Source organism: Chelonoidis abingdonii, chromosome 8 (genome assembly GCF_003597395.2).
Source record: "Chelonoidis abingdonii isolate Lonesome George chromosome 8, CheloAbing_2.0, whole genome shotgun sequence".
NCBI lineage: Eukaryota > Metazoa > Chordata > Testudines > Testudinidae > Chelonoidis > Chelonoidis abingdonii.
The window spans coordinates 57,584,161-57,611,029 of record NC_133776.1 but is presented as its reverse complement, the minus strand read 5'-3'; the positions used below and the strand labels follow the sequence as shown (position 1 = coordinate 57,611,029).

The 26,869-nt window shown below is 49.0% G+C and overlaps 1 protein-coding gene across 2 annotated transcripts in view; it reads left to right on the top strand.

The window, feature by feature from the left end:
• Window positions 1-26,869, top strand: part of SNED1 (sushi, nidogen and EGF like domains 1) — a 126,414-nt gene that overhangs the window by 37,605 nt on the left and 61,940 nt on the right. The window contains exons 2-6 of one of the 2 annotated variants that reach the window (XM_075068650.1): window positions 8,819-9,106; window positions 13,998-14,138; window positions 15,527-15,689; window positions 19,259-19,384; window positions 20,654-20,767. In XM_075068650.1, the coding sequence (XP_074924751.1) occupies window positions 8,819-9,106; window positions 13,998-14,138; window positions 15,527-15,689; window positions 19,259-19,384; window positions 20,654-20,767 (832 nt within the window). The remainder of the gene's footprint in view (window positions 1-8,818; window positions 9,107-13,997; window positions 14,139-15,526; window positions 15,690-19,258; window positions 19,385-20,653; window positions 20,768-26,869) is intronic. The other variant, XM_075068651.1, reaches the window with a different exon arrangement.

Genomic DNA, 26,869 nt, shown 5'->3' with positions numbered 1-26,869 from the left:
TCAGGCATGACTTGCCCTTGGTGAATACATATTGACTGTTCCTGATCACCTTCCTCTCCTCCAAGTGCTTCAAAATGGATTCCTTGAGGACCTGCTCCATGATTTTGCCAGGGACTGAGATGAGGCTGACCAGTCTATAGTTTCCCCAGATTCTCCTTTTTTTTTTTAAAGATGGCCACTATATTTGCCTTTTTCCAATTGTGCAGGACCTCCCCCAATCACCAGAAGTTTTCAAAGATAAAGGCCAATGGCTCTGCAATCACATCAGCCAACTCCCTTGGCACCCTTGGATGCATTAGATCTGGACCCATGGACTTGTGCACATCCAGCTTTTCTAAATAGTTCTTTCAGCACTGAGGGCTGCTCACCTCCTCCCCATACTGTGCTGCCCAGTACAGCAGTTTGGGTGTTGACCTTGTCTGTGAAGACCTAGGCAAAAAAAGCATGGAGTACTTTGGCTTTTTCCACATCATCTGTCACTAGGTTGCCTCCCCCATTCAGTAAGGGTCCCACACTTTCCCTGACCTTCTTCTTGTTGCTAACATACCTGTAGAAACCCTTCTTCTTACCCTTCACATTCCTCGTTAGCTGCAACTCCACTCGTGCTATGGCTTTCCAGATTACACCCCTGCATGCTTAAGCAATTTTTTTATACACCTCCCTAGTCATCTGTCCAAGTTTCCACTTCTTGTAAGCTTCCTTTTTGTGTTTAAGTTCTGTTAAGCCAAGCTGGTCACCTGCCATATTTGCTATTGTTTCTGCCTGTTGAGATGGTTTGTTCCTGCATCCTCAATAAGGCTTCTTTAAAATACAGCCAGCTCTCCTGGACTCCTTTCTCCCTCATGCTAGCCTCCCAGAGGATCCTGCCCATCAGTTCCCTGAGGGAGTCAAAGCCTGCTTTTCTAAAGTCCAGGGTCTGTATTCTGCTGCATTCCTTTCTTCCTTTTGTCAGGAAGGCAAATATCTTGTGACTGATCTAGTGCTCATGGAGGAGGGGCATGGCACTGTAGTCCTCTTTTGCCCTCTTGCTGCATCCGCTAGGAAAGGCCATAGCATTGAATCCATTTCTTAAACTTCAGCAGGGCATCTCGGGAGGAGATGGGCTCTCTCTCCTAAGCACAGAGTGCAAAGATGCTAGGAGCCAGAAGATTGCCTTTCCCTGTGAAATAATTCTCCCCCTTCCAGCTGCACACACTTCACAAGGTTCACTTCCCCTTTTCCCCGCTGCGTTATAGCCACCTGACCGAGCCCAGGCACAGTGTGCTCAGTGCCTTCATACCCATTGCCCCACTGGTGTCCAGCACTTCCCAGGATTGGGCTATTAGCTTGTAAACAAGGCAAGGGCCATGACTTGATCCAGTTTCCATTCATCGTAGTGGAGCTGGATCAGGCCCCATGGAGCTCTGTCTTCTTGTACAGCACCATGCACAGCTCCATGCTATCCTGACTCCCTCAGTACCCTTCTTGAAGCACTTTAGCTTCGTGCACCAGCCAGCTCCAGGAAGTATGGGCATGTGTCTCCTACACCATGGCCTATATGCGAGAAGGCGGGTCTTAAAAGGACAATTAGACTAGCACCTGGTAGTTTTGTGGCTTTTCGGTGCACATTGCGAACTCCCCAACAGCGTGTATTACACCTAGTGTGATAGGCTGGGCAGATCAGAGTTAGGTTTCTTGTTGCCCTTGTATAGAGCCGCCTCCTAAACGCGGCAAGTCATCGGGTTAGGGTATGCAAGACAAATGTGTCACTAAATTGCCAGTAAGGTTAGTTGCAGAACAAAGCAAACGTACAGGAAAGTGCTTCCGTGTGTTCTCAAAGCTGATGTTCCTTTCTACAAACCTTGACTCCTGCTCTTCTATTTAGGAGACTGTCCCAAGCTCTGTGTTGTAAGAGCACTGGCTGAGGACCCCACTCCTCCTTCCCAACATGCTCTCTGGATGAGTCCCAAGTCCCTGAAAAGACAGTCTAGCCATGTGCCCTGAAGGCAAATTCAGTTTCCTTCAGCTAGATCTTGCCTCCTAGTGAATGTATTGAACCCCAGCTCTGCATCATAGTGGGATACTTTGGCCGCCCCACAGTTTCACTCTCACAGACCATCCCAGGCCTGTAACTTTCATGCCATCAAAAGTCAAAGTCTAGTCCAGAGAAAATTTTCTGACCTCTTTGAAATCTTAAAGATCCCAGTTTGGTCCAAAGGACCAAGCTGAGACAGCCATCCCTTCTTTGATGTCTCTCTCTTGTTGCCATTTTACCAAGAGTGGGAACTTGATAGGCTTTAAGTTGCTCAAGAAATAGAAGCCACTGTCAGGAAGGAGTTCTACTATGTGGGCAGGTGTTAGAGGCTCAGGCAGGAAGGAGAATTAAGAGAACTTTCCATCACTCTCAGACTCTGCCTCTGGCAGTAGCGTAGCAAGTGGGATGCATCAGAAGCAGCTGCTTCTTCTCCCCACATTTTTAAAAAAGCGGCGCCTCACAGGCATTGCTCTGAACAGCCTGCCCAGCTTCCACCCCGCCCCTGCCGATTAGCTGTGTCTCCCAGCAGGAGGGAGATAGCTGATCGTGGGGCGGAGGCAGTGCCTGCTGGCCAGCACTGCCAGCAACACATCCGAAGGAGCTGTGGGGCGGGCAGCTGTAGCAGGCCGGTGCGGAAGAAGCTCGCCTGGCGGGGCTCGCTGCCTTCTTCCCCCCAAGAGGTAAGGCCAGCGCTGAGCTGGGCTCGTGCTGCACGCGATGAGCCCCTCCCAAGCTCTCCCGGTCCTGGGGGCAGCTCTAGCCCCTCTGCACAGAGAGCCCTGGGGACTCCAGCCCACTCCCATCCCCAGTAACCCCTCCCCAAGCTCCATACCCCGTGAACCCCTCCCATGTACCCCGTGCCCCTGCCTTTCCCTCTCCTTCACCTCCTCTCATACCTCCGTCCTCTGCCAGCCTCCCTGTACAGCCATGGGGCGGGGATGGCTGCAGTGCGGCCAGAGGATACAGCCAAGGAGGGGAGGGGGCACGGCATGGCCGGAGGAGCCGGGGGCCATGGCCGGAGGAGGAGCCAAGGGTGGGCGCCTTTTTTATGTTTGCTTGCTCCCCCTGCTGTTAAAACCTGGCTACGCCACTGGCCTCTGGACTAATCACCAAAGTGCTAATCAAAGGGTCAAGAAATAAAGTCAAATCCTCTTGCATTTCAAACACTTCAGGGCGAGTTCTTAAGTCAGGGAGGGATAGCTTGGTGATTTGAGCATTGGCCTGCTAAACCCAGGGTTGTGAGTTTAATCCTTGAGGGGGGCCATTTGGGGATTTACCTAGGGATTGGCCCTGCTTTGAGCAGGGGGTTGGACTAGATGACCTCCTGAGGTTCGTTCCAACCCTGATATTCTAAATCATTTAAGTCATCAGGGCTATGTCGATTTGTGCCAACTGAGGATCTGACCCCAGCCTTCTTTTTGCTCTCGCTATGCACTTATCTGCACAATGCTCTTGTGATTCCTAGGACATGGCCAACCACTCACACACAAAAATTTACTTGACTCCCAAGTTTGCTCAAAAGGGCTAAACAAACCCCCAAATGTAACACCTGCATGTAAAGTGGCATTCCATCTACAAACAAGGCTTAAGCTTCTTTCCCCTTCTTTTACCATTCCGGAGCCGTGAGTGATCTTTGTGTGGACATGGCACACAAGGGACTAGCAGTGCAAGAGGGACTTCCTAGGATGACAAGTGGTTGCTTTTCTCCTGGCCCTGGCTGCACTTCCCAACATGGTTACATCTGATCAAACTCTCTCTGGGGTGGAAAGTGAAACCTGTCTTGCCAAAATATTGTCACGCATGGCATGGCAGCACATTCAGTGCTGGGTTGGCTCCTTTTGTAACTTAGGCCTGCTTGGAGAAAAGCTGCACTCAAAAGCAGGGGCTGTGTGATCTGCAGCCCTCACAGTGCGCTCCCTGAACTCAGCACACTCTGGCATTCTCATTGGTGAAACTAATTCATCACTTTTTCTCCCAGAGAATGGCCATGCACCAGCACGGAGCTTTGCTGTGGCAGAGTACTGTTGTTGAAGTGCTTCCAGGGGTCATTTATAATCCTTGTGCATCTGGTCATTGCTGAAATAATGAAGGGGAGGGGTTTGTGCTGGCCCCTTCAGCCAACTGAGACCAGCAGGGTGCTGCAACTTCTCAGCAATTACAAGAGTCTTAATGAGTTGGAAATTTAGTGAAAGAGAGAAGCTGAGGGGCTCGGCTAGCCTAGGTTACTACCTGGGACCTGGCCACATTGTCCAGGGCTAGAAGAATGGAAATGAGGGGAACACAGCTGAGCTCCAGAAGTGTATGTTGGTAACATCTAGGTTGGACTATGGTAACTTGCTGCTTTTTGAACTGGCAGATAAACCGGGGACCTCTGGAGCTTAGTGCATGAGCTTCTACTGCATGAGCTAAAAGCCAACTGGGTGTTAGCTAAGGCTGTAGAGCAGACTCATTTAACTCTAGGTGGTCTCGGTGCTACTAGATGGGACAGAGCACCATGCCCAGAAGGTGTGTGGGTTATACATGCACCTCAGTTTTTATTCAGCTCAGTTTCACTACCAGGTTGTCCATGGAAAGGTCACTGCCCAGAAGAGTTTGGTTGACACTGCAGCTCTGGGTGGGGTGCTATGTGCCTTACTGACTCCTCCTATGCCACCTGGGGTGCTCAGACCCAGGCAGGCTCTTGGAGGGCCTCGTGGGAGCCACCCAGCTGAAGGGACAATTTGGGCAGTTTGCCAGGCTCTGGCAGAGTTTCTCCCTGGTTGGATATTGGAGATGGTCTCTTCCACACAAGACTCTTAGCCCAGGGCTAATGAAAAAATGTATGAAGAGCACCGTTCTTGCCAGTTGAAGCGGCCCAGACTGCACCATGTGACAAGACTTTTCCCAAGGCCCTCCCTGTGCAGGTTGTGAACAGAGTCCCCTCCAAGCTCTCCCCTCTTCTGACACCAGCTGAGCACTGTGCTTTCCCATCAAGAGAGGCAGTGGAGTTTTCAGGAACACAGCATCAACTCTTCCAGCAAAGTGGGGCTTGCTGTGGGCTGCTTTCCCAGTGGGGCTGCCTCCCCTTCTTGCAGATAGTCCTGAGAAAGTGTGTGTGTTGGAATGGGAAAACAAAGGAAGAGCTTTCCCCAGCTCCCCACCCTTTGCAACATAGGGACCTGGCCCATGTGGCTTATTATGAGCTGGGGGAGAAGGAGCATTTTGGCGGCATCCTCTTGTGAGTTTGAGTCCCAGGCTGGAATTCTTTTTCCTAATTTGGGCCAGAAGATTCTGTTTTCAGGGCTAGCATCAAGACACCCACAGCAGCCGTTCTGCCACCCAGCTGGGAGTGATCAAGACCCTAGCACCCATTCTTGCCCCTCGATCAGTTTTTTATGGTGTTTCCAGTTCTGCGGGGATTTGTTCTGGAGGGGTTCTGGACAGTAAAGCACTTTGGGGCATGTGACACCGATCTCCTCCTGGGATGTAAGAGGACTAGACCATATTTTAAACAAAGCCTTGTTATTTCAATCTGTCAGGGCCAGATTCTAAGCCAAGGCACCAGCAGGACCCTCAGGTCCTTTGGGGCCCAGCAGGGCACCATGGCTGCTTGCCCCTATGCTGAGGGGAAGGCACCCATTTTGCAGTGACGTGTAACTCCACTCTCCCGTCTGACAGCTCTGTGGCAGCTGCCCATCAGGGCAGTGGTGATAACCCTGGGGAAAGCAGTGAGACAGGGGCAGGGCAGGATGCCTGACCATCTCTCCTGAACAGGAGCTGCCACCCCATGGCCTGGAGACATGCAGTGTAGCCAAAAGCTTCACCCTTCTCTTCTAGGACATTTGGGGAGGGGTGCAGCAGAGAGCCCCCAGCAGCTACACTTCCCCCACCCCCAGCCAGGGATGATCAAGACCCCAACCCCCATTCTTGGCCCCTCCCTACCTACCCGGGGTTAAACTCCAGAAGGAGGAAAGCCTATTAACGTGATGTGGGAGTGGGTCTCTGCTCTTGAGGCATCGCATCATTGGCCACGTTCTCCCCTCTTGCGGCATTAAAGCAGTGCTGTGCTCCATTCTGCTAGCTTGATGTTGGCCAGGAGTTGGTCTCTAGCCATCACTAATTAATTCTTTGGAAGCCAACTTAAAAAAGCAAGTGACCCTGGAATACAGTGGGCTGCCAAGATCAAGCCATGGGCCATGCCTGACCATCCTGGAAGTCATGGTTGCTGGTTGGTTTTGATGAGGTGGAGGGAATACGCTGGGAAAATGTACTGCCTCTTTGGAAGGTAGCTCTGCCTAGTGGCTAGGACACTGACTAGGACTAATAAGCCCTGGGCTCTGTTGCTAGCTCTTGCCTGCTTGGGCAAGTCCCTTCACCATGTGTGCCTCAGTTTCCCCACCTGTAAAACAAGGATAGTAATATTGACCACCTTGTAAGGCACTGTTGGGGTCTACTCCTGGAAAGTGCTAGCTAAGAGTGGGGGGGATTATGGTTATTTGATTGATTACTATTGTGTGTTGTTTGAGCCCCCAGGAGTTCCGGCTCCTGACTGATGTCTTGGGACACCAGTGTGTTTGCGTTTCAGGGTCTGATCCTGTGCAGGCAAAACTCCCTTTTGGCCATAATGAGGGTTTCCCATGCAGGAACGGAACTCTTCTGTGTGCTGAGAACACATACAGCCCAGTTCTCCCATTGGTTACACCCTGATGAAATTGCCACTGGAGTCCATGGACGCTGCCCTCCTGTGACTCTTTGGCTTCGTTAAGTGTTCTTTGGTTCCTGTTGGGTCGTGGAGGGTGCAGGGCTCAGTAACAGACACTCCTGTTGTCACTAAAGGAGAAGCAGATGCCAAAAGAGCTAAGACGTACAAGCAATGCCCACTGATGGAGAATGAGGGGCTCCTTTGTAATACCTCTGCTCCTTGCCCTGTGGCTGCCAGGAAGAATCTGTTTGGACTTGGAGGAGGCCATGGGTCTGCTCCAGAAATTCAGAGATGGAAAGGAGGTGAGGCAAATGCACCAGCCTCTCCACCCTGTGGCAGCGAACCCAAATCCGACTTTCTAGCAGGCACTGCTGAAAGCTGAGTGTAGCCTTGGAGCAACCTAGATGGAACTGGTAGCAGCTGGCACTGCTACTGGGTCGTGCACAGAACTCTGTCGAGCGATGGGCTGATGATATAAGGGAATGCATTGCTCTCTCCTATTAGTAGCCTCAGGATTTGATTGGTCTCACAGCAAAGGTGAGATGAGATTGGTTTTGCTCCTGTCAATTGAGGGTGTTGACAGAGCTGTGCTGTGATGCAGCACTCTGTGGGACTCAGTACTAGACTAATGGGTGTGGATCAGGACTGCCAGGGATCAGCAGGGCAGCAGAAGGCCCAGCTCTGGCATGGCAGAGATGTCTGAGGTTCAGGTGTGCAGCCAGGGAGCCTGGGTCTGGAGAGCGAGGTCGAGTGCAGCAGGTCAACACTGAGACATCTGTGGGGATCTGAGTATGCAAGGGCTGAGCAGCTCTCTGCTGTGCTGAGGCGGCTGCTGGGCAGATCCCCATCCCAGCAGCCAGCCTTGAACAGGGAGAGAAAGAAAACCTCCCCCTCACACTTCAAGATAAATCCCAGCCTATTTAAAGCAAGGAAGTGAAAACCAGTTCCGCTGACACCAACGCCTTCCCTCCCGGCAACGCGCAAATGACCCAAGTGAACTGGGCACTGTTTGTTTAAACTGCTGTGGCTGCTGCAGTTTTCTCAGCTGTTGCTCCTTCCTCTGGCCCATCTCCGGCAGGAGAACAGAGCCCTGTTTGTTCTATCCTCCTTCCCAGACCCCCAGGCTATGGCTTTGCAACCCGCCCGTCAGTCACAGCCAGCGAGGGGCAAGGCAGGCAGCAGAGAGAGGGGGTGACAGGGAGGGGCAGCCATTCCCTGGCAGGGCCTCAGCACGCCATTTTTCATCTGCAGCCCATCAGCACCTAAGTGAGGGACAGTCTGTGCTTCAAAGGGCAGGAAGAGGAAAAGCTCAAATGTTTATGGAAAAAACTCTCTAAAATAAGAATCCAGCCCATGCCCTGCAGCCATCAGACCATTCAGTCAGCCACAGCAGGGGAAGGCAGCTGTCTACTCCAGAAGGTCAAAGCATGAAAGAGTCACTTAACGGCTTGTAGGGAATGATTTATGTCAGGCTCTTTGGCCCTGATCTGTGTATCTAAGATATGTATATGACCCCTATTACCATAGTAATGAGCACCTCACAATCTTTACAACATTCCTAGGAGGCAGGGGAGTGCTATCACCCCATTGTACAGACAGAGAACTGAGGCACAGATAGTCTAAGTCGGTGGTTCTCAATCTAGGGCTGCCATTTGTTCAGTGAAAGCCTCTGGCGGGCTGGGCCAGTTTGTTTACCTACTGTGTCCGCAGGTTCGGTCAATCGCAGCTCCCAGTGGCCGCGGTCTGCCACTCTAGGCCAATGGGGGCAGCGGGAAGCAGTGGCCAGTACGTCCCTCAGCCCACACCTCTTCCTGCCGCTTCTATTGGCCTGGAGTGGCGAACCGCTGCCACTGGGAGCTGCAATCACCAAACCTGTGGACACGGTAGGTAAACAAACCAGCCCGGCCCACCAGGCACTTTCCCTGAACAGTCGGCGGCCCTAGTTTGAGAACCACTGGTCTAAGTGACTTGCCCAAGATCACACAGGAAGTCTGTTGGAAAGCAGGGAACTGCACTCAGGTCTCCCAATTCCTAGGCTAATGCCCTACCCACTGAGCAATGCTTCCTCTCTCACACTGGCTGTCTCTTTCTGCCAAGTCTAATTGTTCTTCTTTCCCTAATAGGTAAACAACAATGGAATCATCTCTTTCTTGAAGGAGGTTTCCCAATTTACACCGGTCGCTTTCCCAATCTCCAAAGACCGGCGTGTGGTAGCAGCTTTCTGGGCTGATGTGGATAACCGACGGGCAGGCGAAGTGTATTACCGGGAAAGTAAGGACCAGACCATCTTGGAGAGAGCCACCAAGGATATCGGACAGTATTTCCCTGAATTCCTGGAGTTCTCTGCTGTATGGGTTTTTGTGGCCACCTGGTACCGGGTGACTTTCTTTGGAGGAAGTTCCTTTTCTCCAGTGAGTCATTGGCATTCAATGCTGGGTGGAGGATGGGATGGGAAAGGGTCAAGGTATGGAGTCCTAGATTATGCTCTCTGAGTTGCCCAAAGTAATTAAATTTGACCTAGCTAAGACCCCCCAGAGTCTCTAACTCAAAGGCAGACCCATCTCACCTGCACAGCTGCATTTAGGGACTAAGGAACTGCGGATATTAATGAGGGAGTTTATATCAGTAATTTCATCGGAAAAATGTGAGTGATAATTTGGAATAATTTAAGAACACCTTACTACATGCCTAAAAAGTCACAATCCCACAACTGAGGAAGATGACCTATTGGTTAAAAAATCAACCTGATTTAGAGCAGAAGTGAAGACAGCAATTTTATATATATATATATATATATATATATATATATATATATATATATATAAAATAAATGGAAGAATAGAGAAGTTAATAGTAACAAATATAAATCAGAAGTTAGGAATTGTAGAAAATGTATAAGGGAACCAAAAGGACATAAGGAGAATGTATGGCCAGCAGAGTTAAGGACAATGAGAAGCCATTTTTAAAAATATATTAGGAACAAAAAGAATGCTGACAAAGGTATTGGTCCATTACTAGATAGAAATGGTAGAATTATTGATAATAATGCAGAAAAGGTAGAAGTGATCCAAAAATATTTCTGTCTGTATGTGGCGAAAAAACAGATGATATAGTCTCAGCATATGGTGATCTCTTTCTATTCCTCTAGTATCTCTGGAGGATATTAAACAGAAGCTACTAAAGTTAGACATTTTTAAACTAGCAGATACAGATAACTTGCATCCAAAAAAATTTTAAAAGTTGGCTGAGGAGCTTGCTGGCCCATTAATGCTGATTTTCAGTAAGTCTTGGAGTACTGGGGAAGTTCTGGAAGAAAACTAACAATGTGTCAATTTTTAAAAAGGATAAACAAGGTGACCAGGGTAATTATAGGTCTGTCAGCCAGACATCGATCCCGGGCAAAATAATGGAGCATCTGATACGGGACTCGATTAATAAGGAATTAAAGAGGGTAATGTAATTAATGCAAATCAACATAGATGTATGGAAAACAGAGCCCGTTAAACTAGCTTGATATCTTTTTTTGATGAGATTACAAGTTTGATTGATAAAGGTAAAAATGTTGACATAATATGGTTAGACCTCTTTGAGACAGACAAGATGAGTGAGTTAATATGTTTTGTTGGACTAGCTTCTGTTAGTGAAAGAGACAAGCTTTCGAGCTCACACAGAGCTGCTCTTCAGGTCTGGGAAAGGTCCTCAGAGTGTCACAGCTAAATACAAGGTGGAACAGATTGCTTAGCATAAGTACTTAACACATATTTCAACGGGCCATTGAAGGTGCAGTGGCCTGTTAATGCTCCACCATTCAGAGAGGGGAAAGGAAAGAGGGAAGGCAGGTGGGAGGAGTTGTTAATGGGTTACAGATTGTTGTAATGAGCCATAAATCCAGTCTCTCTGTTCAGTCCATGGTTTTAAACATGTCCAGGGAGATTGAAGTGTTCTCCTACTAGCTTTTGTATGTTACCATTCTTGATGTCTGATTTGTGTCCATTTATTCTTTTACGTAGAGACTGTCTGGTTTGGCCAATGTACATGGCAGAGGGGCATTGCTGGCACAGGATGGCATATATCACATTAGTAGATGTGCAGGTGAATGAGCCCCTGATGGTGTGGCTCATGTGGTTGGGTCCTCTGATGGTGTCGCTAGAGTAGAGATGAGGACAGAGTAGGCAACGGGGTTTGTTCCTGGGTTAGTGTTTCTGTGGTGCGTGTAGTTGCTGGTGAGTATTTGCTTCAGGTTGGGGGACTGTCTGTAAGCAAGGACTGGCCTGCCTCCCAAGGTCTGTGAGAGTGAGGGATCGTTTTCCAGGATAGGTTGTAGATCATTGATGATGTGCTGTAGAGGTTTTACCTGGGGCTATATGTAATGGCCAGTGGTGTTCTGTTATTTTCCTTGTTGGGCCTGTCCTGTAGTAGGTGACTACTGGGTCCCCGCCTCGCTCTGTCAATCTGTTTCCTCACTTCCACAGGTTGCTATTGTAGTTTTAAGAAGCCACCTACTACAGGACAGGCCTAACAAGGAAAAAAGCAGGCCCCAACAAATCACAAGCAAAGCCAGAAGGACTGCACTCAGCTTTCTCCATAGTTTCTCAGTGCTGCTGCGGCTTAGTGTGTCCCCTTCCTTAGCCAGCCACTCTACAGAGCTATCTGCAATGATGCCATCATGCTCTTGGGTACGCCTACACTACCCGCCGGATTGGCGGGTTGCGATCGATCTATCGGGGATCAATTTTATCGTGTCTAGCCAGGAGTGGCGCCAGAGTTTCTGACACCCTAGGCGAAGGGCCATTTCGCCGCCCCCCGCGGCTCCGGTGGAGCTGCCGTAGTCGTGCCGGTGGGCGGTCCACTGGTCTAAAGGCTCTGGTGGACCTGCTGCAGGCATGACTGCGGTAGGTCCGCCGGAGCCTTTAGACCAGCGCTCTGTCGGCCGGCACGACTGTGGCAGCCCCACCGGAGCCACCACAGCAGCGGACCGTCCGCCGGCATGACTGCAGTAGGTCCCCCGGAGCCACGTGCTGCACCCCCCCCCGCAAAATAGCGCCCCCCCAAAAATTCTGGCGCCCTAGGCCATTGCCTAGGTTGCCTAAATGGTAGCGCCGGCCCTGCGTCTAGCGTAGATGTGATAAAATCGATCCCCGATCGTTCTGCTGTCGACTCCGGAACTCCACCATGGCGAGAGGTGGAAGCGGAGTCGACAGGGCAGCGGCAGCGGTCGACTCGCTGCCATCCTCACAGCCAGGTAAATCGACCTAAGATATGCTGACTTCAGCTACGCTATTCGCATAGCTGAAGTTGCGCATCTTAGGTCGACCCCACCCCCACCCTAGTGTGGACCTAGCCTAAGTCTCCACTGGCCCAAGAAGCAAGTGTCATCTCTGAACCTGTCTGCCTGTCTCTTTCATTGTTTCTGTCTCACAAACAACAGTGACATGTAGAGAGTCAGAACCAAGCCATAGTCCTGTGATCCCTGAAACACTAGGGTAACAACTGAGCCAGCTGGGTTCTATCTCTTTAGATTAGTTTTTTATTTTACTGTACCCTTATTGTGACAATGAAGGTTTACAGAAAAACCTCCGCATCTAATTGAAAAGCAAAATCCTGACCAATTAAAAATTCCTCCATGCCCCTGCCCCCCAGAGAGTGATTGGTTACTTCCAAACACCATCTTTTTTAACTCAACTTGATGTCGTCATCCAGTTTTCACTCTTAGGCTATGTCTACACTAGTATGTTTGTTGGCATAACTTTTAGTGGGCAGGGCTGTGAAAAAACACACCCCTGACCAACATAAGTGTCACTGATAGAAGCACCAGCATGGACAGCGCTATGTCAGTGGGACGCCAGTTGTAGGGGCTGTTTAATTATGCCAGCGAGAGAGCTCTCTCCTGCCGGCATAGAGAAGCTACACAGGAAACCTTACACTGGCACAGCTGCAGCAGCACAGCTATGCCACTGTAAGGTCCATAGTGTAGCCATAGCCTTAGATGCAGTGATAATTCTTTACTTCAGCTGCAAGTCTGTTCCACCTATTCAATACCCTCCCTGTGACATAATACCAAACTGTCAAAATCTACCTTTTGTGTGCCCCAAACTGGCGTTAAAATCCCAGTGTTCTCAGCTTCCAGTGGGTGTGCCAACTGAGGTTTGTCTTTCTAAACCCTCGACTTGCACAAGGACACAAGGAGTGCGTGCACTGGGAGTTGCGCACGTTAATCAGAGGATTAATGTTGGCTTTTACAAAGCTGATCCTAAATTCTTCCATCTTAACTTAGATCTGTGCCATCTTATTCTGATCTTCCCAATGACCTCAGATACTTTTGTTGGTAGTAATCCTTATCTTATAGCCATCACTTAATAATAACCCTTGGCCAGCATATTTAGGTTTTGGTTCCAAGATCTAAGCATCCAAACCCAAATTTAAATACCTAAGGAAGTGGCTTTATTCTCAGAGTGGCTGAGTACTCACAAATCCTAGAGAACCTAAGGGTGCCCTTATCTTTCCTCTCAAGCCCTAATTCATATGCTTTGATCATGTCCCCTTTTAATAGTCTCCTCCCAAGACTAAATAATCCCATCGTTAATTTTCCTTTCCATGCAAAACACTCCATTCCAGGATACCGCTTTAGTTTTTTTTACACTGAATTCCTGAGAGCTGATTGACAAATGGAATTGCCATCCCGTGGAGAGTGTTGATAAATCAACATTTGTTTTCATCCCAAATCAGGTCAAAAAAGTCAAAATATCAAAGATTTTTACACAATTGAAAGCTCCAAAGAGTTTCATTTCAGGAATGTTAAAACTTGTCAACTGAAATGAATGTTTTGACATTCCACAGGCAGAGACTGCAGTGCATCATGGGAGATGTAGTCCAACCAGGGAGCAGGGTCCATAGGTTAGAATGCAGGCACAAAGGACCCGGAAAGACAATTCCCATAAGGCACTGCAGCAGAAATGCAAGAAGACTCAATGCTTAAGGTCAATGCAAAATGAAACATAACATCTCATTGATTTTCTTGATGGAACATTCTGTGGAAATCTATCTTTTCTCAAGGAAAAAAATCAGTGTCAACAAAACCCCATTTTCTAATGGCAAAATGTTCCACCTGAACAGATTCCACTAGCTTTAGTCCTTTCTAAAGGCAAAGTGTCTTTCTCCAATGAGTTCTTCCAAATTAAACAGTCTGATCCAAACGGGTCAGTCTATTTTCTCTCCATTCCCAGCCGTTTCTTTATCTGCCAGTCTCCCTCCTCTGCTCTAGCACCTCCTCCCTTAACCTGGATGTTTCTCCTGCTCTTGTAGGTGAACACCTTCCAGATTGTCCTCATCACTGACAGTAAACTCTCCTTTACCATCTTCAACTATGAGTCTATCACTTGGACCACAGGCATGCATGCCAGTAGCGGGGGAGATTTTGCTGGCCTGGGAGGAATCGCAGCACAGGTAAGCTCTGCCCATTGCAGACGCTGCTTCCTTTCTAATGTCTGGCACCGTAAGTCTTCAGAGCCTCTTGGTGCTATTTCTTTTACTATATTGTTAATTTCTTGCCAGGATCATGAAGCAAATGAGGAAATGTTGATGGTGGTTGTTTTTTTTTTTTTAAGTTCTTAAATATCCATGTGTTCTCTCCCTCCTTGATGCTAAGTCCATATAGGAGGCTTTGTTATAGCAAAACCACAGTTCTTTATATTGGCCAATGCCTCTTAATTCCTTTCCTTCCTAACCTCAGACTTCAAGAGCAGCTGCTGCAGCAAGCATAGCTTTCCATTGTATTTTTATTCCAGCCCTGTGTGGTGGGGTAGTGGTGTTTTTTTTAAATCAGTGCCCGCTCGGATGTGTGAATTTCCCACCAGTTGCTCTGTCCTTGGCCCATTGCCTGCTCTTGTTTGAGAGTCTCCAGAAAGCAGGAAATCGCAGGTGTAAAGGAAACGGACACATTTCAAATCCCAGAATTCAAAAGTGCAGATTTTATGTCTGTAAACAGAGCAATAACCACATGCCTTGGAAGGCAGACAGTGCTCCAGGAACACCCCACCCTAACACTGGCCAAAGAGAAGGGAAGTCTCAGAAAAGTCTCACCCAGTGGCAGTTTGTTAGTGAGTTTGCAAGAGTGAGCTGCAGACACTTAGAGTGAGACACAGTGACTGGGCTCTGTGTAGGAACAGCAGGACTCCACATGGCAAAGGAGCCTGCTTGGCCTGTGCTAGCCGAGCTGTTCCCCTGGACTTCTTTCCGTCCAAAATTTGTCTGGGCTCAACCTGCACACACAATGCCAGGTGCAGAGGAGAATGAAAATAGAATAGACGTCACATGCTTTTTCCAAGGAGTGAGTCATCAACATGAGGAGATTGCTAAGGCAACGAATGCTTCCGTTTGCTGAGGCTGCTATGCTGAGCCATGCAGGAGGAGTGTTTCAATGGGCAGGCCTTCGAATTCCTTTTCTTTTAAAGCCGGTAGACTGACCCTGTTTCCTGCTTTTTATTCATAACCATTCTGTGTACAGCCACCCCTCAATAATCCTGGTACCCTAGGCAATTGCCTAGGCTGCCTAAATGATAGCGCCAGCCCTGCCTTAACCACTAGACCACACTACTTCCAGGGCCTTGTTGTTCTGTGCTCTGTATACGTGTGGCCAGCACCCCAGAGCATAAGCTAATAGTGAGATGATAGTGAAATAAACAGCAGTCAAAGAAACCAACTTCTTCCCTTTTTTATTTCCTTGTGGATTTCTTCTTCTCACGGTGCTGGACCATAGTGGAAACTAGGCATCCCAGTCTCTTTCCCTCCCCCACCACCACTAGAGTTTTCACTTTCCACCCTTGTCTTCCTAGGCAGGTTTCAATGCCGGTGATGGAAAGCGCTATTTCAACATCCCCGGATCCCGCACTGATGACATCGTCGACGTGGAGATGACTACAAATGTGGGTATCCCCGGGCGCTGGGTGTTCAGAATCGATGATGCCCAGGTGCAAGTGGGGGGCTGCAACAACACAAGTAAGAGGACAGCAGTTAGGTTTGTTTAAACAAACAATTCTTCACTCCCTTCACTGGGTTCTCTTTCTTTCCCTGGGTAATGACAGTGCCCATGAAAAGTGGGAAGAGAGCAGCCATGCAGTAGGACTTATCAGGAAAAAGAGCTAAGCGTATTGTGGGAGGAAATCCTAGAAACCACCAGCCCAATGAATGGCTGCAGTAAAATAAATGGCAACAGAATACTGGATGCATTGACATAAGGCCAGAGTACCAAGCAAACCAAAGTGAGGTGGTTACTGTACCACGCACTGGCTGAGCCAAGTTCAAGGCCATACACCTCTTGCTGAGGTCAATGGGAGTTGTCCTCCTGTACCATGGCTGGGTGGCTCACTGTGTTTGCTCATGGGAAGGCTGCTCTCGCCCTTGAAGGGGTGCACCATAGAACAATAAGGCTACATCTTTAATGAGAAAAGGGCTAATGAAGTCTGGCCAAATTCAGCTCCCTTAAGCAAGGCAGGGCTCTGTTGCAATGAATGGAGTTGTGCCTGCTTCTCCTCGGGCTGCATTTGCCCCATTGGCCCTCCCTGCATTGGGGAAGAGACAACTGTGTGGTGTCGGGAGTGAAGTATTCACGATTATGAATGTGTTTGATAAGGGGGGAGGTGATAAATGTCTCTTGCTGATGAGATTCAGAGATGTGCATAACCACTGTGGGTGCTGGAATGAGGGTCTCTCTCTTGAGTGCCTGGGATTGAAATTTGGGCTCAATGTCTCTTAAAAATAGGAAAACAAAGGGAAAACAATGGGAAAACTAATGGGAAATGGGGAATTCCAGCAGGACAACTGTAAAATGTAATAAGCAAGGTGGAATAAGGAAGAAATATAAGAGGAAGGACCTGGGAGAGCCAGGTTCAATTCCCTATTCTGCTACCTCGGACAAGTCACTTAAGGTTTGTTTACATGAGAAATTATATGGGTATAGTTGTGTGGCTCCAAAAGCGACATAAGCTAAACTGTAAAAAGGCCACTCAGCCACTTATACTGGAATGAGAGCATCTGCATGGGGAGTGACAGGGTATAACGCTCACAGGTCATAGCAAGCACCCGCCAATTAGGATTGCTGTGAGGGGAATCCAAGCCTCTGTCCTCTGGATCCCTGGGGCGTTTCAGGCTCCTGGAGCCTGATTGGAGTTCAGCCATTGCCCCAGTCTCGGGGTCCCTAGACACACAGTGAGGGCGCAGACCTTCTATCCAGCACCCCTCTTCTGAGGGGTGGAACCTGCTGTCCAGCGCCTAGCCCTGACCCTTTGACTGCCCCATGCTCAAACACACCCCTCCCACAGAACTGCTCCCCAAAGGAGTGTCACTCTCTCTGGAGCACGGAGAAGTTGTGAAGTAGGTGCACGCACACACGCTTGGTACCACAATCTAACATCTTTATACTCTTTATATTTAATCTGGTAAAGCACAGAGCACCCAAAATAATAAAGCACTCTAAACGCAATATCCCTCACTAGCTCACTCTTCCCTTGGAGGATCATCTCTATTCAGGCAGGCAGAGTCCTCCATCCCATTGCCTGCCCTGCCCCTGCAGCAGCCTCCCTCTGTGTCATGTGGTACAAAATGGGTCTCACCCCCAGCTCAGCCTCCTCCCTGTGAGTCCCCTTATAGACTACTGCTGAGGTCACCTGCTTCTTTTTCTTTGCCATTTGGTGACATTTGTTACTCCCAGTCCCCCCCCACACACACACGCATGAGACAAAAGGAGGAATTGCCTTCTCCCAGGCAGAGCAAATGCATTTTCCCAAGATGTACTTTGAATAGAGAGTAATGGATGCTGATCATTCACCATTGTCTCTCACCTGGCAGAGCTATGACACTACACGGACAGCTCATGAGGGATTCAGGTACATACATGACATGGTCATTTCATGAGACAATTTCACAAAATCATCCTTAATTCAGAAGTGGTACAGACAAAACCCCCAATTCATCACAATAACTACTGCACTTCAGAGTTGCACCATACCTTATGTAAGCAGGGGGATGGTCCTGCTATCGTGGGGAACTTTCCTAGCTTCCGCACTACCCCGGTGGAATTAGCTAGCGAATGGATCTGAGTCCTCGCTCCCACTTCCTTTACCCAGAGGCCTGCCTGACTGCAAGGATTCCCCTTCCTCCCTTCCATGTAGCAGAGTCCTCATAACCCCTACAAGGCTGGGCCCAGGATTCCTGGGAGGCTGAACCCCCAGTCTTATCATGGTCACTGAGGATAGGGGCTAGGGTATCCCCACTCCGGAGGGCTCACTTCACACCAGCCATGTCCCTGGCCTGGTGAGCACTACATTAAGTTCAAACCAAATACAAGTCAGCAAACAGAAACAGTAATAAAAATAAGGAAAGAAATGGGAAAAGTTAAAGCAAACAAGGACCCTGCCCTGTGGGCATGAGGATACCACAACCAGCCCTCTCTGGGATGTAAGGGAAGGTCACAATCTGTTCCTCACCCGTCCCAGGCCTCCCCACAGGCCTTGGCTGTTCTGCGGTGACACCATGTCAGACCCTGCTCTGGCAGTGGCCACAAACCCTCAGGTGCTAGGTGGCAGGGACCCCTCTCCCCAGCAGCGCCCCTCCTATTGGGATCATGTCCCACCTTTGAGTCGGGCCTGCAAGGCCTCTTGTCCAGCGATGTCTCTCTGCACTGGGCCCTCTGCCCAAGGCTCCCCTCACTCTCCACAGCTGCTAGCCATACTCAGTTCTGGTGTTACTTGTGGCACAGCTGGCACCTGCTCCCCAGCTCTGGGCCCACAGCTCCTGCTATAGCTCAGCCCTGGCTCCCCATTGGCATGGCTGGTCTGTTCAACGCCAGCTCCCCAGCCCTTCCTCCTCTGGCTCAGTGTTGCTGCTCTGCCCTCAACTCAGTCCGGGCTGCTGCTGATCTCCCCTTACCTCTGCCCTACTCTGGCTCAGGCAGCTCCCGCTCACACATAGGATGGGCCCTGGACTCCTGACTCCCTAATTGACCTGCCTGCCATGTCAGTCAGGCTGACCTGGAGTGTTGGCCTCTCTCCATTGGCCCTGGAGACCATCAATCTCAGGATCTTGATTTCTCTTCATCCCTTGTCCTTTCTTTTGGTATTGGGAGAGGGCTGACCAAAAACCCCACTAAGTTTCAGTGAGAGGCCAACAGCCCCCTGAGATTTATACTGGTATATGTCCAATATAGAGAGGCCCCTAGCCTGTCTGTGCCTCAGTTCCCCATCTGTACAATGGGGATAACAGCTCTGCCATGTCTCCCAGAGGTGCTGTGAGGATAGCTACATTAAAGACTGTGAGGTGCCCAGACACCATGGTAACAGGGGCCATATGAGTATTATAGCCAGAATGTGTTCCCAAATAAATGCACTGAAACAAACCAAACAGCTACATTTAAGAGCCAGTGGCATTGGTATGCCATGGCTGGGGCTGGAAGTCCCTGGGAATGCAGGAGGAAGTTGGTTCAGTCCAATGCTATTTTTGCTAAGACATATGGTAGGAGTCCTGTGGCGTGCATTCTCTTCCATTAAAAGGTGTGCTACCTTGGTTTGCAGCCTCCGTGTGTTTGACGTTACGCCCCTGTTTGAATGGGGGGAAGTGTATTGAGGACTGCATCACGGGAAATCCCTCCTACTCCTGCTCCTGCCTCGCAGGCTTCACGGGCAAGAGATGTCATCTTGGTAAGTGCTCTCTGTGCCATCCTGCATGGGCAAGTTGATGGAGTACAAACATTTCTCCTCCCTCTGAAGCTTGCACCTCCATGTTAGCGTTTTCCCTTCTGGAGACCTGCCTCAAACTAGCTGCCATTACCCTGTGCTGCTTTGCTCCCTCCAGGAAGAAGAAAATTCTCCCAGTCCCAGGAACAATTATCCAACAAAAGGGCACTTCTGTTCCATAGGAAGGATGATCTAGTGTCTAGGGTGTTAGCCTAGGACTCAGGAGACCTGGGTTCAGTTTTTGTGCTCTGCCTCAGACTGCCTGTAGAATCTTGGACAAGTCACTTAGTCTCTTTGTGCCTCAGTTCCCGATCTGTACAATGGGGATAATGGCACTGCACTGCCTCTTGGGCGGGGGGGGGGAGAGTTGCAAGGATAAATAATGAATGATTGGGAGGTGCTTGGGTATCATGAGGATGGGGGCTGTATATGTACCATAGAGTCTGAGAACAGGAAGAGATGCCTGGGATGGAATTATGCTTTCTGGTCAGCCAGCCACAGACCGAGAAGAGAACATGCCAGCCATGCCCTGCTCACCCTTATGGCCTCTGTAGTCTGTGGCTGATGTATGACAAAAATGGGGACAATTGTGGGGGTGAAGCAGAGTCTGTCTGTGGCTCTGTTCTGCCCCAGGCTATGGGGCACTCTCTCCCAGTGTTGGTGAGCATGGGTGGCAGACTTCCCCTGTGGGAGACTAGCTCCCTGTCCTGCCTCTTCTGCCCATGGCCTCTTGCCACTTGCCCGCCCCCACAACTGCCACTTGCCATGTTCCTCCTCTCCTCTACATCCCCTTTTCCCCCAAGGTCCCCACCCCGTGCACTCTCCATTTCCCTCCTCTCCTCTATCCCACTCCACCGCGAGGTCCCCACCCCTGCCTGCAGGGACACAGCGAGCAGTGGGGACCTCCAGAGAGTGGGCGTGGAGTGGAGGAGAGGAGGCACTCAGCCGGCAGTGGCAGGCGGTGGAGGCCTCAAGGAAGGGGCAGAGAAGGGAGGGAAAGAGGTGGAGTGCAGGCAAGGCAACCAAGGCCCAGGCGACTAGTGGTGGGTCGGCAGCGGCTGTGCCAGGGGAGACTTAGCCTCCTCTAGCCTGTTATACCCACCACCTATGTCGGTGAGCCCTCCTGGCCATGGGGCTGCTCTAGTGTTCCATGTTTCTTTGCTGCTTTTCCCCTCGCCGCAAGGGGAGTATCACATGCCCCTAACTCTCAGCTCCACCTCTATTCTCTTTCAGATGTGGATGAGTGTCTTTCCCACCCATGTCAGAACAGTGCCACCTGCATCAACGGCATCAACAGCTTCAGCTGTCAGTGCCCACCAGGGTTCAAAGGAGCCATGTGTGAGACAGGTGCGTTGAGCTGTCCAGCTAGACATGTGGCCCACAATGCATTGCAAATGGGCTAAAAACCAAATACAGCTTGGCTGAGAGAGTGCAAACTCAGTGCACTCTAGGAGAGGATCCTTCATTCTGTTCACACATGGGAACTTGGGGTGAGAGACCTCCACCAGGGTCTGCCCACCTGGGACGGACTCTGGGTACTGGCTCGCTTTCTGCACATACAGCTGGATTCAACAGCTATTCTGGCCAATGGAAAGACTTCCTTTGGCTGCACTGGGCTTTGGGTCAGGCCTTTTCCGTGGGAACATGGAAATGCTGTTCCAGTGAAGTCCTCTGTATACAAACTGGTGGAGTGGAAACACACACGAAGGAAAGCTTCAAAGGCTGCGTTGATTGTATTCTGAACCTCGACTTCCAGTTCTAGTCTAGAGGCAGGATAATGGGATGGGGAGATAGGAACTCCTGAGTTCTGATCCCAGCTCTGACATTGACTCCTGCTGGGGCCTCAGACAAATCGCCTAGCACTACGTTCTCCCATCCTAACTCTCTGTGACATAAATAGGAACACTCCTGGAGGAAGGCACCAGTCAGCATGGGTAAGAGTGATTGGAATGGGCCTTTAACCTCCCACTGTCAGTCCTCCCTCTAACAGAGGGGGATAACAGGATGTACGGTACAGAGCGGACAGGCAGCCAGTGGAACTCACTGCCCTGGGATGTTGTTAAGACCAAAAGCATAACTGAATTCAAAAAAGAACTGGATGCATTCATGGAGGATAGGTCCATCCATGGCTATTAACCAAGATGGACAGGGATGCAACCCCATGCTATGGGTGTCCCTAAGCTTTGGCTGCAAAATGCTGGGAGTGGATTACTGGGGATGGGTCACTAAATAATTGCTTTGTTCTGGTCATTCCCTGTGAAGCATCTGGCACCAGCCACAGTCAGGGAGAGGATACTGGGCTAGACAGACCATTGGTCTGACCCAGTATGGCCGTTCTTATGAGTGTGAGGGACAAGGCTGGGGCTGGGCAACTCCCTTTGGCTCCCCTGAAGGGTTAGGATCAGATCGTCCCCATGCCCCACTGTCCATTGAGTAATACCTACCTCTGCAAATAACCCCACTGAATCAATGGGCTTCTTGTGGAACAAAATGCGGCTGCACGAAGGGGCAGGATCTGGCTCTTGAGGCCTGTCAGTGCTCTGTAGTTTTTATCCAGCAGGGACCCTTCACTGTCTTAAAGAAATACCCACCAAGCTCAATGGCATGGTCCAGAAGCAGTTCTGAGCTCCTTGTAGAGAGCTACATGCATCCTGGATTTGGACCTTGCAAATCCAAATGAAACTGGTATGGCTGCAAGTGCCTCTTATCTGACACCAATGGCGCATTTCTGAACAGTCTGGGTGTTAGCATAGTGCACGTCAGCAAGTCATTTTCAAGCCCCCTCCTCTGTCAGTAGGTCCTGCTTAGTGAAACAAGCTAGGTGCTGTTTAATTAGAATGCAAGTGGCCTTGCTCTCTGCAAGACTTTCACCAGTTCGGGTTTGGTCCAGAGCCCTTTGAAGTCAATGGGAACCTTTCCCCTGAGTTCAGTGAGCTTTGGGTACAACCCTTGTTGTACTGAGTCAATGCTAATCCAAGCAGCAATATAATCAGGAGCTAGCATATCCACCCAGTCATGTGACACATGTAGACTCCTCTGGGCATGAGGATGGCAGCAAGAGCCATATTTCATGAGCTCAGAGGCAGATGTTCAAGTTCTCAGCACCCACAACTGGAGCCAGGTTTTCAGAAGAGCTCAGCTTCCCTTTAGAGACCTAAATAAGAGGCAGAGTTTCAAGAGTGCTCAGCACCCAGCGTGGCCCTGAGTCTGCATCCTTTGTCATGGAACCCCATCAAGACACTCCAGCCTCCATGCTGGTGAAGGTATCTTATGTGCCCTGGACAACTAAGCCAATAAACAGTGAGGAAAATTGTGAACAAACCTACTGAAAAATCAGCCATCTTATAAATAAGCCTGTGTAAGCCTCTACAGAGCTGTATTTAAAGGGGAGACCAATTTGCTTAGTTCTCAGAGATCTTAAAACAAAGAACAGAAGCTTAGCTGTGAACTATTCAAGTCTGGACACATCAGTGTCTGTGTCCTTGCCATCCTGTCTGATTTCCTGATCCCTTGGAACGGGAAGTGGTTGGCATTCTCTAGAGAGACAAGAAGATATTACAGTCCTGGCTGAGTTCTCCCTTGCAGTTTGACACCAGGCTGCTGTATTGGATCCAACCTTTGGATCTCATGTACGTCCAAGCCTCCTGAGTCTGAGCAGTGTCCAGACTCTGTCTCTAATTCTGGCTTCTCCGGAACCCTTCCAAGGTACAGTCCCCCGATGTCTAGTTCCCTTTCTCAGGAGGTCAGATCCCATGGTCCAGCTGCCTAAACTCCAAGGCCAGTACTGCTCCATAAGTCTCCCCAAAACCTAAGCATATCCTCCCCATAGTTTTTCCTAATATGTAACCTAAGTCTCCCTTGCAGCAGATTAAACCCCTTACTTCTTGTCCTATCTTCAGTAGACATTGAGAGCAGATAATCACAGTCCTTTTTATAACAGCCCTTAACATATTTGATTGTCAGATCTCCCTCAGTTGTCTTTTCTCAAGACTAAACATGCCTACGTTTTTTAGGTCAGGTTTTTAGAACCTTTTATCAGAACTGGACACTCTGCTCCCACTGAGGCCTCAGAAGTGCTGCGTAGAGCAGGATAGTTACCTCCCGTGTCTTACATACCACACTCCTGCTCTATAATTTCCTGGGTTATCTTTGGTCCTCTTTTTAACGATAGGGACTGTTCGCCCTTCTGCAGTCCTTGTGACCTCACCTGTCCTCCAGGAGTTCTCAAAGATAATTAATAACAGAACCAAGATTACTTCAGCTAGTTCTTTAACTATCTTAGGTTGAATTTCAACAGACCCTGATGACTTGACTATATCTAATTTATCTAAGTATTTTTTAAACTGTTCTATCCTTATTTTGGCTTCTGTTCCTTCCTTCTTGTTGTTAATATTAATTGTGTGAGTATCTGGTCACCATTAATGTTTTCAGTAAAGAGTGAAGCAAAGTAGGCATTAAACACCTCAGCCTTCTTGATGTCAGTCGTTACTACATGGGCAGTGCATGACTCCTGCATTTGGGCAGGCTGGGCACAACTGGAAGCTCCCAAGAGGTGGGAGGGCCCCACCCCCTGCTCCATCCCAAGACCTCGCCCACACTTCACCCCTGCTCTGCCCCTAGGCCCTGTCCACACTTCACACCTGCCACATCCCGCCCGTCTCTTATGTTTCTTGGCCCCCTCCCCTGAGGGCCCTCCCAGCCTGCCTCTCACTCCTCTCTGCCTCCTTCCCCGAGGTCCCCCCTGTGACAGGTTGGATCACAGAAACCCCCTTAGAACTGCTAACTGATGTGCCAAGACTACTTCTGCCACTGCTTTCCTGCCCTGGCAGCTTGGGACTTCAGTGCCCTGCCTGGTTTGAGCCAGATCCGCTGACCTGCTGCAAACCCAGACCCAGTTCTGAGCCACGTCCCCTAACATCTGCAGGCTTAATTGAAAGCAGCTTAAGAAGTGTTCCTGTCTTTAACACTCAGATGTCCAACTCCCAGTGTGGTCTAAAACTCAAATAAATCCATTTTACCCTGTATAAAGCTTATACAGGGTAAACTCATAAATTCTTTGCCCTCTGTAACACTGATAGAGAGATATGCACAGCTGTCTCCCGCCCCCCCAGTATTAATACATACTTTGGGTTAATTAATATGTAAAAAGTGATTTTATTAAATACAGAAAGTAGTATTTAAGTGGTTCCAAGTAGTGACAGACAGAACAAAGTGAATTACCAGGCAAAATAAAATAAAACCAGCAAGCCTATGCCTAATCCAGTAAGAAAACTGAGTACAGATAAAATCTCACCCTCAGAGATGTTTCAATAAGCTTCTGTCACAGACTGGACGCCTTCCTAGTCTGGGTACAATCCTTTCCCCTGGTACTGCTCTTGGTCCAGCTCAGGTGGTAGCTAGGGGTTTCTCATGATTGCAGCCCCCTTTCTGTTCCACCCACTTATATGGCTTTGGTACAAGGTGGGAATCTTTTGTCTCTCTCCTCTCCCCCACTTCTAAATGGAAAAGCACCAGGTTAAAGATGTCACTGTAAGACTTCATTACCCACTTGCCAGCACACATGTATACAGGAAGACTTACAAGTAAAACAGAGCCATCTACAGTCAATTGTCCTGGGTGATGGGAGCCATCAAGATTCCAAACCACCATTAATGGCCCACACTTTGCATAATTACAATAGGCCCTCAGAGTTATATTTCATATTTCTAGTTTCAGATACAAAAATGATACATTGATACAAACAGGATGATCACACTCAGTAGATTAGAAGATTTGTAATGATACCTTACAAGAGACCTTTTGCATAAAGCCTATTCCAGTTACATTATATTCACACATATATGCATATTTTCATACAGTCATATAGACTGCAACATCACATCCCTGCCTGCCCTCTCCTCTCCACCTCCTCCCCCAAGGCCCCCACTCACCCACCATTTAATAGTTTCATCATCAGCTAGGTGAAGAGCCAGTAGCTCGCTGTCAAAGTAAGTCAGCAAGCACTTGTCAAGGATATGCGACAGTCTGACATTGACCACATCTACGTGACAGATTGTTAGATAAACCCCATTTGAAAAGATTGGCCACACGATTACCCTGTCCTATATGAATCCAGGTCAGGGATGACCACTGGTACCTTGGCAGGTCAAAACTTGGTGGGCAGATTGTTGGGTCAGTGACAAGAGAGTGATTAATAACTGTCATTGCTGACCACTTGTTATGCTGAGCAGATTTCACCGCCGTGCCCTGTGGTGAGATAAGTGACCAGAAAGGGTGTCTAGAAGACGGGTGAACTAGCAGGTGGTTGAACAGGTCTGAGTACAGAGGCAAGTTGCTGTTCTCACAGATCTTGGCCAGGAGTATGATGGAAGCCCCCTCACGGTGAATATGGGGCAGTGCTATGTTACTAAGTATGGGCAGCCATGCAACAGAGTTGCATGTAAAGTCCCAGTAGCAATGCATATAGCTTTGTTAGCTCTACATTGATCAGCCTCGTGTGAGACGAGTGACCCCAGACAGGAACACAGTACTCTGCTGTTGAACAGCAGAGAGAAAGGGCTGATGTTCTCAGCATCCAGGCACTCACACCCCAGCTTGAGCCAGCCAGTTTTCTGAGCAAATTGTTCTGAGTGCTAACTTTGGCTACTGTCTTCGTCAAGTGGTGTGTCAATGACCTATCCAATATCACGCCGGGGTAAACCAGGTCTGGGTCGTGCTGAAGGCATTGACCATTTAAGAAAATATTTAGCATGTGGCTTGTGCTTGCATTATGCAGATGAAATACACGAGAAACCATCTTGGAAAAGCTTGGCTGCAGGCGCCATCAACTACAGTAGTCTGCCATGAGCTCCACAGCATCATTCAGAACCTTGTCAATTTTTGAGAAGCACTGAGCTTGGTAGCTGCAGCAGATGTCATCAGCATAGATAAACTTGGGTAAGAGTATCAGGGAGTAGCCGTGTTAATCTGTATCCACAAAAACAACAAGGAGTCCGATGGCACCTTAAAGACTAACAGATCTATTTGGGCCTAAGCTTTCCTGGGTAAAAAACCTCACTTCTTCAGATAAACTTTGATGTACACTGAACAGTACTGAGAATAGAATTGAACCTTGAGGAACACCGTTAACATGACACTTCCGGGAACTGAAACAGTCACCCATGAGTACTCTGAACTGCCTATTTTGAAGTAAGAGCTCTACTACTTCAACCACTCAATACGGGGCAACTCAAGAGCGTTTATACAGATGGCCGCTGTGCCAGACTGTGTCATAAGCAACAATCAAATCCAGGAAAACAGCAGTTGTCTTTAGATTTTGTTGAAAACCATTTTTGATAAAGGTGATCAAGGCTAGAACTTGATCACAGATGCTACGTCCTTTTCTGAACCTGCCTGCTCAACCTGCAAGACATCGTCCAAATCTGGAGCAATTTGTTGAAGGATCAAATG